Below are 14,746 nucleotides of genomic sequence, written 5' to 3' on the forward strand. Positions count from 1 at the left end.
TTGCCAACACTCGATGTAGGACTGGAATTGGAGGGAAAGTGTAGCAGAGCTTATTCGACCAGGTTAGCAGGAAAGCGTCCATGATGGAACCTGGACTGTGACCTTGTAGGGAACAAAACTGGTGGCATTTCTCGGTGAGCTCTGGAGCGGGTGAGATGCCTCCTGAAGAAACTACCAGTCAGGAGAGGAAGAGCACGAAGCCAGCACAGGTTGCGGCTGCCCCTTCTCCGTTAGCTGTCCAGCAGGCGGCTCCTGCTCAATACTGGAATCAGGAACGGGGAGTGCCTGGCGAATAGTCTCCCCACACCTCTCTGACGACACAGAGCAGGAACGTCTTGTGCAGGAGCGAGAAACAGGGGGGAACCCTATGGGTTCCAAAAGGGCCACTGGACCAGTGGCCGGCCCCACTGACATACCCAATCCCACTCCACCTGAAGGATCTTGAGGCAACCTACCTAGTAATTACCCAGGGGGAGGAAGGGGAAGAGTAGCATGACTGGCTCCGATGCTGGGAATCATAGGCACCAATCTCCAATTCAGGAGGATGAGTCACCTGTGCACACCAAGGGGGCAACTCCTGAGGGTGTCGGAGAACAGCACCGAGTCGGCGAAAAGCGTAGAGCAGCCAACATCACAGGCTTCTCCTTCAACAGTACTGATGGGCATGAAGTCTAAAGCACAGGAGGTTGTCACAGCACCAACACCAGTGCCCCTCTGTCTGCTGGTACTGGGAACGCAGTATCCTGCACTGCCAGGGATACCAGCACCAGCAGATCTCTCGTGGCTGCAAGTGCCTTCAGTGTGGTTGGTATTGAGACAATCTTGGGTTGCTGCAGTACTGCAGATGTAGGTGTCACTTGGGGCCCTGGACTCAATGGTGCCTGCCTCAGTGCTGGAGTGAATGGTGCCCATCGTGGCGCCATCTGAGAAGAGGAGTGCGTGGATTTTGGATTCCACATGCTTATTAATAATAATAATTAATGGAGATATCCCATCTCCTAGAACTGGAAGGGACCTTGAAAGGTCATCGAGTCCAGCCCCCTGCCTTCACTAGCAGGACCAAGTACTGATTTTGCCCCAGATCCCCAAGTGGCCCCCTCAAGGATTGAACTCACAACCCTGGGTTTAGCAGGCCAATGCTCAAACCACTGAGCTATCCCTCCCCCCCCAAAACTTTTGTGCCCGAACAGGGACTTGAACCCTGGACCCTCAGATTAAAAGTCTGATGCTCTACCGACTGAGCTATCCGGGCGCTCTTATTAAATTTAGGTGTCGGTGATCTTCCTCCCTCGGGGTGTCTAGAGACTTTTCGTAGGCACTGGAGAGGGTGAGCCCTGCTGGGTCTTAGGCAGCAGAGGAGGTGCACTCCTAACTGAAGCCCTTAGTGCTGAGTCAGGATGACTGGGTTTTTAAGGGAGTCTCAGGGCTGCATTCATAAGCAAAAAGTTCAGCCTGTCTTCAGTCTTTTTTAGTCCTTGGCTTAGAGTCTTTGCAATATTAGCAACGACCCCAAACACAAGCTTCCCCCAAACACGTTAAGCAGCGTGAGGGTGGGTTGCTCGTGGGCATCGGCCTAGAAAAGAGACGCAGGGCATGAAGCCCGGTGACTGAGGGATCGCTCGGTACTGAAAACTGGAAACCTCAGATCTGGAAACTGAAAAAGAAAAGTGCCACAGATAGTACCTAATAACTAACCCTAAGTAACTATAAAACTGGTTAACTATTTACAAGAAATTTACAATGAGCTGTACACAGAGTATCTGCTAAGGCAAGCCAAGCAATTCCAGCGACTGTCACGGATGGCAAGAAGGAACCGAATGGGGCTTTGGGGCTGCTGGGTCCTTTATACCAGCACACAGTGGGGTGTGAGAGCAAAGGGCTCTCAAGCTTCCCCAACGAGTACCACTGAGGGAAATGTGAGTATGCGCAGGGCGCATACACACCAAGAGCGGAATGCACATGTGCAATCAGTTGAAGAAAAACTACTGAGGTAAAGCTTAGAGCCACGACCATAGGAATGCAACTGGCCATCATGGTATATTTCATGAACTGACAGTTTCCACTACAAATGAACAGGGTAGATTGTCCATCTAAGGTGGAACCAAAATACTGAGCAGAGCATTTTGGTTTGAAAACAACTTGCCTGTTATCTTCTTAATATAGATTCACAGGAGAGGTGAAAAGGGAAGGTTTGAGGTTTTGCCACAAATAGAATCTAATGGGGGATGCAATACAAGAGTGAATCTGGCACAGAAATGTGCTTGGGACAGATAAGCTATCTGTGGTGATTTAAGTGACTATTGTGTAAGACGAACACCAGCACTGGTACAGCTACATGTACACCCGTTTGGGCATTTACATACTGGATTCAAGTTGGGAAGGGGAAATCCCCCCCCCCTTTTTTTAACCTATCCCATTTGCTCTATCCCAGCAGCCTCCTTCAAAGACAGGCTGTTGCATTCACTGTGGATCACATACTTCTTGCCTCTACCTTGCACAAGATTTGGGTTGAAACAGGACCGATAAGTTAACTGGGCTCACCTCCACTGATAAGCTGCAAAGCAGAACACCCGGTTTCCGTCAGTAGTTACTTCAGGGCATCAACTCACCCTGCACTCAGCCCCAGTCACACTCCCTCATGCAGATGTACTTTGCACTGAGATTCAACTGCCCCTATGAAGCTATTATCTCAAATCCCTTGAGGCTCAAAATCAGAGGATTTTAGGTGAAATTATGAAGCTCTTCTTCCTGTCATAAGATGCACGATACTTCCTGTAGTGAGTCGGTGTGGCTCCCCTCCTGCCCAGAAGAGGGAGCCCACGTGCAGACCCCAGAGTGGGTGGGACCACCACCGCCTGTCCCCGCCCCCCGGAAGTCAAGGGGCGGGACAGGAAGTATAAAGGCCGGCCGCCAGAGCTCAGTCTGCGGCCAGCCACCACAGGGAGTAGACGTGTGGCCGGGAGCTCCCGGCCAGGAGACCGCCGAAGGCCGAGGCCTGGACCCTAGCTGGCCTGAGCTACCCCGGGCCCGCTACGAGGAGGAGCCGCCGGAGCCCGTTCACGCCCGCCACTGGGAGAATCCCTGGGAACCGCACCCCACTAACCCTGAGGGTGAGACTGGACCCGAACCCCTTCGCCCCTGCTGCTATCCAGAGGAGCCGCCTGAGGACCATTGGCCGGACTTCCCGGCAGAGCTACCGGACTTGCCGCCGAGCCCGGGCAGAGAGGAGCCCATGCAGATGGACTGGTCCGATCCCGGCGCGACGAACGAGGTAGGCTTTGAGGGGGATCATGGAAGCAGCCCGGGGGTAGCCGACCCCGGTCCGGCTGTAACCGAGTGTGAGCCTATGTCAGTGTGTTGCGGTCTGGATACCCCACTGACCAGCAGCGGCAGCAACCGCTGTTAGGGCCCCGGGCTGGAACGCAGTGGAGTGGGTGGGCCTGCGTTCCCCCCTGCCACCCTCCGCACGGGTGGCAGGCTTCCCCCTCACCCAACGCTCGGCTACAGAAGCCTAGGCGTGCCTTACCTGAACTGTTTATCCGCTCAGCCCCTGCCAACAAGGGCCTGAGCTAGGGTTACCATACGTCCGGATTTTCCCGGACATGTCCGGCTTTTGGGGGCTCAAATCCCCGTCCGGGGGGAAATCCCCAAAAGCCGGGCATGTCCGGGAAAATCGGGAGGTCAGCCGGGCTGGCGGGGAGCCGGTCAGCCGGTCCGGCCGGGCCGGCGGGGAGCCGGGTCGGCCGGGCCGGCGGGGAGCCGGGCCGGCGGGGAGCCGGTCCGGCCGGGCCGGCGGGGAGCCGGGCCCGCGGGGCCGGGAGCCAGGGGGTGCGCCGGGCCGCCGGGGGCCGGCAGTGCTGGGCGGGCCGGGGGTGGTCGGCCGGGGCCGGCACCCCAGGGCCCGAGCCGACCCAGGCTGGAAACGCCGGGGGGCCAGCCTGGGCCGCGCCTCCTCCCCCCACACCCTCCTTACCTGCTTCAGGCTTCCCGCGAATCAAATATTCGCGGGAAGCAGGGGAGGGGGCGGAGACTTTGGGGAGGGGGCGGAGACTTTGGGGAGGGGGCGGGGCGGGGCCGTGGGCCGTGGAGTGTCCTCCATTTGGAGGCACAAAATATGGTAACCCTAGCCTGAGCTAACTGTGTTTGCCCCGCCCTGATCCAGGGCCTGGGCCCCTGAACTGTCTGCTCGCTCAGCCCCTGCAAACAAGGGCCTGAGCTAACTGTGTTTGCTCCGCCCTGATCCAGGGTCTGGGCTCTGAACTGTCTGCTCGCTCAGCCCCTGCAAACAAGGGCCTGAGCTAACTGTGTTTGCCCCACCCTGATCCAGGGCCTGGGCTCTGAACTGTCTGCTCGCTCAGCCCCTGCAAACAAGGGCCTGAGCTCACTGTGTTTGCCCCGCCCTGATCCAGGGCCTGGGCTCTGAACTATTTGCTCGCTCAGCCCCGGCAATCTAGGGCCTGAGCCTAACTGTGTCTGCCCCGCCCTGAGCCAGGGCCTGGGCTTTGAACTATTTGCTCGCTCAGCCCCTGCAGTCAAGAGCCTGAGCTTTAACTGTGGTTGCTCCGACTCTGCACGAAAGAGCCGGAGTTTCGGGACTAACTGACTGCTTGTTCCCACAGTAGTGAGTCGGTGTGGCTCCCCTCCTGCCCGGAAGGGTCGAGCCCTGGCTAGGACCTATTACACTTCCCCATGGTTCTGCATAAAACTCATGCCCCCATCTATTCTGGGTATTGTGGTGCTGCAACTCCAGATATGCTGAAGTAGACACAGTACCCTGCTTAGCCCTCTCACACCACTAAGTAGAGCCAAAAGGGTTGGGTTTATTTTTCCCAGGTAGTTAATTTGTCCGCTGGGAACTGGATGCTTCCTCTTTGCTCCTAATAGCTTTCCCACAGTCACTAGCTCCAAACACTGTTAGCTTAGCTCACAGACAATCTTACTCTTCTAATGCCTGAAGTCTGAGCACTTATTAACTCATGCGGTTAGTTTTTGTTTAGTTCCCACATGCCACAAGAGCCTTTCCATTATGTGTGTTTTAGATTCTCTTTCTTAAAGAGAGCATCAGGATACGAACTTTTGTAAGTGTTTCTTTGCCTTATCGCCACACACATTTAATTTAAATGTGAGCTGTAAAGGCAATCTCTTTGCTTGATCATTTATGCCTTTATTGTGCTCATGCAGATAAGAGATTGAAGCATGACTAGTGATTGTCACTGCTATTCCACTTGCTGCATCAGTGTAGGATAATACTGCTGCATTTGAGTTTGATCATGCTACAGTAAGACACACACTGATTTCATTGACACTTGGTCTGAAAATCTCTCTGACCACATTGGATCTGGAACAGAACACAGGACGACTTTCGTTAACACCAAAAGGATTTTAAATGAACAGTTTCATGATGCTCCTTTCAAATCATAAAATGTGAACTTTACATAGAAATGTGTTTACAAATCATTTCCATTTACACTCGATTCTGCTCATTACTGGCTGGAAATTATATACAGAGACTGGCATTGCAGCTTCACTCATTTGTAAGGAGATTGGAGAATTTATTCAGGAAATAAAAACAGGATTTCCCAGTTCCTACCTGACATGGCTACTCACAGATGCAGTAGGAGCATGCTAAGCCTTCAGAGAAAACGGGTACTGCGGATGCCACCAATCCAAGAGACGTACACTGTGCACAGGGTCCAGGATAACTTGTACTCCTTGGTCAAGTCGGGGCTTCTTGCCGTTCCGGACAGGAGAATCCTGGAACACCAACCTCACTCTGTGATGTCTCATGTCAGTGCTCATGTTTATTGTGAACTGCAGGGAAGAAAATTGGCAATTTCCTTAATAGACATCTAGGCATTTTCTGGAAGCAGTATCTAATTTCTCTTCAAATACTATCTACTACTGTGAATGCTGATCCCTAATTCTTATTGGACAAACATTTTCTTTGTGGTGTTTTACATTTAAACTTTATATTTTCAAATACTTTTTTTTTTTTTTTTTTTTTTTTTAATTGAGGGCCTCCAAAAAGTATGCTTTTCACAAAAAAGATACTAGAAAGACATCATCAAAATCTGAAAGATCAACCAACTCTCTTCTAAAGTTGAAATAAATGTTATTTGGAGCTTTGATCTTACGGAAGTGCAAAGGTGAGAGAACTTGGACACTATTCTCCAATTCTACCTTTAATACCCATAAGTTATCTAGGGTATGTTGGGGGCTGCTGACTAAGACTCCTAGGCACGATGAGAATACAAATCCTCATCCCTCCTTCCCCCAGGAATGGAGCACATTTCGTTGAAGACGGCTGACAAACAGTCCCTTCTAGTTGGGCCTCGAGGGCTGTTGCCATGAATCTACATCAACCATCAGAGAGTTTAGTGACTTGCAGAAACTAAACTGAAGAGATCCTTGAGTGATGGCCCCAATGCACTAGGGAAATGCATATTAATTAGTCTGCTGGTGCAGCAAGATTTACAGACAAGCCGTAATGACCAGACCATTTTCTTAGCACATTTTGATGGTGCTTACATGCAGATTTCTTAACACTTACCAAGGTAAATATCATACCCACGACTACCGGCAGGAAGATGAAGTTGAGGGTGGTGATTTGCAGCAGACAGCAGTCCTGCTCAGGATTTGTGTGAACATCCTCATACTGAACAGGTGGCTGAAGACCTTTGCAACAGTTACTCTTCAATCTGGGAGGCCTGACAGAACGAGACAGACCGGTTCATTCAACTCAACTGAAGCCAACCAGAAATTTCACTTCATGTCTAGAGACCATCCTGGCTCAGCAGCAGATTCCCGCCTAACACCCAACTGTTCGGGCCAAAGGGTTCCATGGTCAATGAAAACCCTGGGATGGAGGGTTTGCAAGACTGTCTCTTTGAAGACAGACTCTGCAGGTCCTGATAGGGTGCTCGGTATTATACATTTATCCTGAGTCTGGTTAAAGGAGGGTTTCACAAAGATTACTGTCACCCCCTGAGAAAAGGGTTGGTTAGCTTTGGAAAGGCTTTCCGTGTGATGAGAGAAAAGACATTAATGCAACACATTTCAAACTTGGGTCCCTAACCGTAGGCCACTAAATCAAAGTGACTGGCTTTTCAGAGGAGCCGAGTCATCGCAACTCCCCACTGAAGGTATTTGGAGCTATAGATACTCAGCACGTTGGGTTAGGGGCAGGCAATCGGCAGCCTAAATATGGACATAGGGATCTAATCCTTTAGACACTCAAGACTGAAAATGTTGGCCTGTTTTAAAGCAGTAAGAATTGCCTCCTGCTCTAGTTTCCCTACTCAGCAGCTCCACAAGTGCCTTATGTGCCCACCTCTGCATTTGGCAACATGTATTTCTTTTACCAGGAGATCTGATTTTAATTGCTCTACTGCGCCCATCAATAACAACTCTGGAAGAAAAATCATTATGGCTTCAAAACCTTACCGCCCTGACATTTCAATGGCAAGTGGTTAGCTTTCATACCTGTTTTTTGAATTTGAAGTTAAATTCCCACATAGGTTCTCGTCTGTTCCCTTCAATCTTTCTGCACCAGAAAAGCAAACACTGATATGGGGGGGGGGGGGGGGAATATAGTAGTAGAGTTAATTATTTCATTTTTAGTGAATTTCAACACAGGCAAAGAGAGCTCAAACTACAAACCACAGGAGCAGCTGAAGAGATGGCAGCAGTCTGGTCCCATTCGTTACATTAATGCATACCTGAGAGACAAGGTGGGTGAAGTAATATCTTTTACTGGACCACCCACCTTCTCTCTAATATCCAGGGACCGACACAGCTACAACTACACTGCAAACGTTAATGCATACCTGGCATTTTCCATTTGCCAGTCAGAAGGTGGCAACCTCGCTATACCAGAGGGTGACACAGGACTTGGGCTCTAGCAGTGCTTCCTCTGTTCCGCTCACCCATTCCACATAGAAGAGGAAAGCAGAATGGACTTTGCTCCTCTACATACTACATGGAATAGCCAAATTAAATTGATAAAATCTCAGGTCAATGTATGCATTCAGCTCACCCTCAGAACAGAGCAGGAGTGAGGGAGAGCAAACAGCAGATCAGGGAAGGAGAAAACAAAGAGAAGCAAATGTTAAAAGCGACTGGACAGAGCTGAAAAAGCGCGGGGGGAGGGGGAGGAGGGAGAGGAGGCGCACCCAGAGGTCACACTCCCCTCCATTAGGCAGTCACGTCCTAGTATTTCAAAACCACAAAGCAAAGCTTTGGCTGTACAGTTCAACTAGTGGCTCAGAACATTGCTTCTTTTCTAAAGGCGGATGAATCCATGGGGTCCGAGGCCTCAATGCCAGAGGCAACCAAAGCCTGGATCTGCTGGCAAAGGTCTCTCAGGTATTCTATAGTGTAATCTCTGACTGCCACACCTTTATACAGCCTTACAGCTGTGAGATTCTATGTCCTGGCATGCAATGCTCCATGAAATAGGAGAGTCTTAGCAGAACGACTGTATTCAAGTGAGGGGGGAGGTTAAATAGAGCCCAATATCATATCGATAAGCTGACAGTGACTGGAAGTTGCAGTCATCTGACAGCCATTCAGTAGCCAATAAGGAGAGAGCCTGGCAAATCTCAGTCCAGTTGCCAGAGAGTGAGTGTCCACATCACAAGAGATACCTTCCATAACAACTGACCTGAAGTGGGCCTGCTAACAGCCTCAGCAGGAAGGGAAAGAATGGCATGCGTCATAGAGAAAACTCCCCTCTCACCCAGAGATGGTCTCTCTGGGTCACAGTTAAGGCCTCTTCTGGGTCAATGTGAGCAAACTTATCTGCCAATGCTGTACCTGCTAACTGCAGTCACTAACACTGTCAAATCTGAGAGGCCGCACCAGCACTAATTGCTTTCATGGATGGGAAAAAAAAGAGAACAAGGGCTGATGCAAACTGCACCTTTTTAATGCAATTTAATTCTAGTTGGGGTGAGGGACTCATGTAACCCCTCTTAGCACCAAGCCTGGGTCACTCCTACTGTGTGGCTTTGCAGTGATACAAGGCGTTTCACTTCACTTCTAAATCATAGTCACAGGCAGGAGTGCTGGAAGGATCTCTGCAGTGGTGAATCCCCTAGAGGTGAAGCACAAAGCTGAAGAGCAGTTAAGCTCAGGAGCATGGGCTAAACGATCCCCACCAGGCAGCAGCGGCAGCAAACAGTTCTAACCCATTACAATACTGACTGCTCCCTGGATCGCGCTTAGCGGGGGGCATGCAGCAGATACTGCTGGGCTTAATTCCATTTGCAGTTGAGTTTGCCGTTCACCTTCTGAGAACATCTACACTGCAGCTGGAGATGCAATTCCCAGGGTGGGCGGACCTACATGCACTCGCTGGAATTAAATTAACATGCTGAAAATAATAGCGTGGCCATGGGGGGAGCTTAGGCTAGCTGTCCAAGTACCTTCCTACGACTTCTGACTGGGTTACACTTGGGCGGTTAGCCCCTCCTGCCACATGACAACAACTGTGCATATCTCTCTATCAGTGTTATAGAGGGCGAAAATTTATGAGTTTACCCTGCATAAGCTTTATACAGGGTAAAACGAATTGTTTTGGGTTTAGACCCCATTGGGGGTTGGGCATCTGAGTGCTAAAGACAAGCACACTTCTGTGAGCTGCTTTCAGGTAAACCTGCAGCTTTGGGGCAAGTAATTCAGACCCTGGGTCTTTGTTGGAGCAGACAGGAGTGTCTGGCTCAGCAACACAGGGCGCTGGAGTCCTGAGCTGTCAGGGAAAACAGGAGCAGAGGTAGTCTTGGCACATCAGGTGGCAGCTCCCGGGGGGGTTTCTGTGATCCAACCCATCACAGGTCCCTCCCATGACCCCGGTGGGGAAGGACAGGCTCTAAAGCCCCGGCCAGGCCAAAACTAATCTGGTCTGGGGCATCCCATGGTTGGGCAGTCACACATTGGCTGGCTTGTGACTCGCCTGCCCATTGTGACATGCCCCCTGCTGGCTGCCAAAGCCTCATCCCCTCACTGCCAGGCTTGGCTCTGCAGAGCGAGAGCTGGCATGTGCCGCTGAGAAAGCTGATCCAGCCGTTTCAGCTCCGCCACTGGTAGGAGAAAGTGGGTGGCCCATATACACGCTGGCTTCTGTCCACTCCTGACTCCAGGTAGGAGAATCTTCTATTGCCCGCCTCTGCTTTTCCATTGCATCGCCAGCCACAGCGAGCCTTCCCCGAGCTCCTGGCTGGGCGGCGCACGTCTACCAAGTGCCCCGGTGCCGGCTGTCTAGCCTGGTGCCAGTGAGGAAGTGGGCAGTGGCATGCGCACAGGAGGGAGTCTGCAATGGCCAGACAGAACGGGTCACACCAGTCCAGCCCGGAGGGGACGGAGACAGGGAGGAGGGTTTGGCGGGGCTGGTGGCAGGGCACGGGAAGGCGACACAGGCTGGTAGATGAGGCATTGGGCTGGGATTCAGGAGAGCGGTGTTCAGTTCCCAGCTCTGCTGTAAGTCTTCTGTGTGAGATCAGGTGAGTCCCTGTCGCTCTGGGCCTCAGCAAACTAGGGAGAGCAGGTCCCTGCTCCATGCGGGGGGTTGAGAGACTAAATACAACAACACCCGCATGCTCAGCCACTGCCATGATGGGGCCAGGTAAGGGTCCAGACAGGGAGGTAGCTGGTGGCCAACATGGGCCATGTGGGGGTGATTAAAGGCAAATGGGAAGAAGCATGAGAGGTGTGTGTCATGGAGTCCCCAGACAATGCTCTGGAGCTGCTCCCTATGAAGCCAGTCAGGACTCTGGTGAAGTCTCCTCTCTGTGAGCAGACTGTCTTCTGGGCCAGAAGCTCAAAGGGCTTTCACCTTCCTGGGTCTGACCTTGGAGCATTCAGCATCCTCTGCCCCTCCTTGCATTTCCCACAGCGAGTCTGCCCAGGTGGGGTCCTGGAGAAGCCAGAGGGTCCTGCACCCCCACTTCGCAGTCAGACGTGACTCTTAGCCAGCCAGTAAAACAGAGGTTTATTAGATGATAGAAACATGGTCTAAAACAGCTTGTAGGTACAGAGAACAGGACCCCTCAGCTGGGTCCATTTTGGGGGGCAGTGAGCCAGACACCCACATCTGCACTTCACTCCTCGTCCCCAGCCAGCTCCAAACTGAAACTCTCCAGCCCCTTCTCTCTGGCCTTTGTGTCTTTCCCGGGCCAGGAGGTCACCTGATCTCTTTGTTCTCCAACACCTTTAGCTATACCCTTGCAGGGGGGAAGGGCCCGGCCATTAGTTGCTAGGAGACAGAGTGTTGGCCATTTATGCACACTGGCCTTTATCCCCACACCTAGAGACTTAAGAAATGCATAGGGGAAGCTGAGGCACCCCTACAGTATTCAGAGGAAACATTAAGAACAGTCCCACTTCCTCACAGTGAGGGAGTTGGAGAGTCTGTGGGAAGCCCCCTCTCTTGTGAAATCAACCACCCCCAGACGATGCGAGCTGCTCCAGATCGGGGGAAGAGTCCAGCTGTGAATTTGGAGCCAGATCCTGGTTTGGATCTGAATCCACCGGCGCTGTGGAGCATTCAGATGTGGGGAGCTAGCTCCCGCCCGTGCCAGATCACAAAGTGCCACTTCAGCCAGCCGCCTGCCAGGCTCTGGCAGCGCCCTGTGTGGAGTAGGGTTACCATATTTCAGCAAGCAAAAAAGAGGACGGGAGGAGCCCCGCCCTAGCCCCTCCCACTTCCCGCCCCCCCCAGAACCCCCAACCCTCCCCCCGTTCCTTGTCCCCTGACTGCCCCCTCCTGGGACCCCTGCCCCTAACTGCCCCCCAGGACTCCACTCCCTATCTAAGCCTCCCTGCCTCTTGTCCCCTGACTGCCCCAACCCTTATCCACCCCCCCACCCCCAGACAGACCCCTGGGACTCCCACGCCCCATCCAACCACTCCCCACCCCCTGACAGCCCCCCCCCAGAACTCCCAACCCATCTAAACCCCTCTGCTCCCTGTCCCCTGACTGCTCCGATCCCTCTCCGCACTCCTGCCCCCTGACAGCCCCCCCCAGAACTCCCAACCCATCTAAACCCCTCTGCTCCCTGTCCCCTGACTGCTCCGATCCCTCTCCGCACTCCTGCCCCCTGACAGCCCCCCCCAGAACTCGCAACCCATCTAAACCCCTCTGCTCCCTGTCCCCTGACTGCTCCGATCCCTCTCCCCACTCCTGCCCCCTGACAGCTCCCCCCCCAGAACTCCCAGCCCCCCACCCCCCCGCTCCTTGTCCCCTGACTGCCCCCTCCTGGGACCCCTGCTCCTAACTGCCCTCCAGAACCCCACCCCATACCTAAGACTCCCTGTTCCTTGTCCCCTAACTGCCCCCTCCTAAGACCCCCCCCAACTGCCCCCCAGGACCCTACCCCCTACCTGTACCCTGACTGCCCAAAACTTTCTCCACTCCCCCCAAAAAGCCCCCCCCCGTTTCTTGACTGCCCCCTCCAGAACCTCCCTGCCCCTTCTCCTGCTCCCTGGCCCCCTTACCCTGCTGCTCAGAACAGGGTGTTGGGCTCTGTGCGAGCCGAGCCGGACACGTGGCTGCGCTCCCCAGCACAACAAAACCCGGTCCCTGGCCCTGCACAGTGCTGCTGGACCGGGCTGCAGGGGAGAGCTGCCGGCTCAGAATGCAGGGCGGATCCGGCTCCTCTACAGCTGCTCCGGAGTCCAGCCCGGGACTTTCCTGCAGCCCTCCCAGCCGCTCGCTCTGCTCTGCCGGGGGAGGGGGGAAATCCCGGACATTTTGAGTGCTTTACAAATTCCCCCCGGACGCTATTTTTAGAACAAAAAGGAGGACATGTCCGGGTAAATCCGGACAAATGGTAACCCTAGTGTGGAGCTGCAGCTGGGCCCTCCAGAGCCGAGCTGCTGCTCCTCCTCTCTGCTAGCCAGCCAGCCGCAGCTCCTCAGCACCTGCCCGCTCAGCCCCACCTCAGTGCTCCTGCCTCCCCAATCTCCTCCCTGGCGCTGCACCTCGCCCCCTGCACCTGGCATGTCAATACCCAGAGGGCCGGGAGCCAAGCGTCCCAGGAGCCATCTGTAAGGTGCTGATTCCCTCCTGTGCTGGGCTCCAGCTAATCCACAAGCCAGGAACTGGCCTTGTGTCTCCCAGAGCAGGTATATCAGTCTCACAGCAGCAGCTCAGTCTGCTCAACATCACTCCAGGGCCAGGAACTCGCTCCTGCCTGACATAGGCAACAGGCTGAGCCTGCTCGAGCCCTGTTCCTAGTCCTACTCCAGCCCTGGTCTCGTCCAGCCTTGCTCCACCCATGCCCTGCCCCGCCCCCTGAGTCCAGCTCCAACCACTAGGCCTGACCACCTCCATCACCTTTGCTGACACCATCACTTCCATAGGAAATGGCACTGAGGTTGCCAGGGGAACAGGAATTCTCAGGTTGCCAGGAGCCATTGTTCTATTTACCAGGACAGTCCGATGCCAGGACAGTCCCTCTGAGCACTGGAGAGGACTAGGGCTGCATTAGGACACCGGAAGTGCAGCTGCTGGAGAGTCAGCAGAACCGCCCGGAGACAGCCACGCTTGCCTCCCAGCCCGGGAAGCCCAGAGACCCAGAGCGTAGACGTCTCTCAGAGCGTCTCTGCCAGCAGGAGACATTGGGTGAGGAATAGAGCCGTCCCGCCTTCGGGCAGGAGCCATTCAGGAGACCCAGCGTGGGGGGAATCGGGCTGTGTGTGTACAATGTCTAGCACTGCAGGGCCGTGATCCGGGACTGAGCCCTCTGGGCACTGCCGAAATACAAAGGAGAACAGCAGGGCTGGAGGATTTTCAGGCTCCGTGTGAGGAGGGCTGGTTGGGTTGAGCCAGCAGTGAGTCCCCAGTAACACAGAGCTGCGCTAGTGATGGAAGATCTATTTTGTCTTCCCTACTTAGCACAGTTCACAACTTAGCACTGCCCAGCTGCAAGGATCCTGGCGGGCCCTGGTATGGTTGTAGCAGCAGACTCAATGTTTGGGAAAAGCGAGATATGTGCAATAGGCAATGTAGTTCCATCTGGGCACCAGCCAGCTCCTGTGCCCCAGAGAGCTCTCACAGCTCACACTGAACCAGGGACAAAGGGGGCAGGAGGTTGGAAGAGAAGGTGCCAGCCTGGGACCCAGGAGACCCATAGTCAATTCCCAGCTCTGCCACAGATGCTCTGTGTGGCCTCGGGCAAATCCCTTATTCCCTCTGTGCTGCAGTTCCCTGTCTGTTCAGTGGAGGTAGCAGCCAGGCCCTGCCCTGCAGGGGGAGGTTAGAATAAATGCAATCGAGGTTGGACAGTGCTCTGATGCCATGGGGATGAGGACCAGGATGGTGCCTAAGACAGACCAAAAGCAAGGGGGAGCTACACAGCTGGTGGTGAGAGGGGTTTGGCTTTTGACAGTCTGCTCTGGGTGGGGAAGGACAGGCTCTAAAGCCCCGGCCAGGCCAAAACTAATCTGGGCTGGGGCATCCAAGGGCTGGGCAGTCACACATTGGCTGGCTTGTGACTCGCCTGCCTATTGTGACACGCCCCCTGCTGGCTGCTAAAGCCTCATCCCCTCACTGCCAGGCTTGGCTCTGGCAGAGCGAGAGCTGGCATGTGCCGCTGAGAAAGCGGATCCGGCCATTTCAGCTCCACCACTGGTAGCAGAAAGTGGGTGGCCCATATACACGCTGGCTTCTGCCCACTCCTGACTCCAGGTAGGAGAATCTTCTATTGCCCGCCTCTGCTTTTCCATTGCATCGCCAGCCACACCGAGC

General features: G+C 53.9%; 1 protein-coding gene and 1 non-coding gene across 2 annotated transcripts; both read right to left on the reverse strand.

Moving 5' to 3' along the window:
• Positions 1 to 1,179: 1,179 nt before the first annotated feature.
• TRNAK-UUU (transfer RNA lysine (anticodon UUU)) lies at positions 1,180 to 1,252 on the reverse strand. The gene has a single exon. It is a non-coding gene; the product is annotated as a tRNA-Lys (tRNA).
• Positions 1,253 to 4,699: 3,447 nt separating this feature from the next.
• Positions 4,700 to 8,098, reverse strand: LOC135982927 (transmembrane protein 183-like). Its single transcript, XM_065591725.1, has 4 exons — positions 7,827 to 8,098; positions 7,483 to 7,563; positions 6,551 to 6,707; positions 4,700 to 5,811 (listed from the first exon to the last, which is right to left on the reverse strand). Exons 1-4 carry the CDS (start codon positions 7,838 to 7,840, stop codon positions 5,626 to 5,628), a joined length of 438 nt encoding a protein of 145 aa, XP_065447797.1. The 5' UTR covers positions 7,841 to 8,098; the 3' UTR covers positions 4,700 to 5,625.
• Between the last annotated feature and the right edge of the window lie 6,648 nt (positions 8,099 to 14,746).

The sequence above is a fragment of the Chrysemys picta genome, chromosome 4 (assembly GCF_011386835.1).
Source record: "Chrysemys picta bellii isolate R12L10 chromosome 4, ASM1138683v2, whole genome shotgun sequence".
In the NCBI taxonomy this organism is placed as follows: domain Eukaryota; kingdom Metazoa; phylum Chordata; order Testudines; family Emydidae; genus Chrysemys; species Chrysemys picta.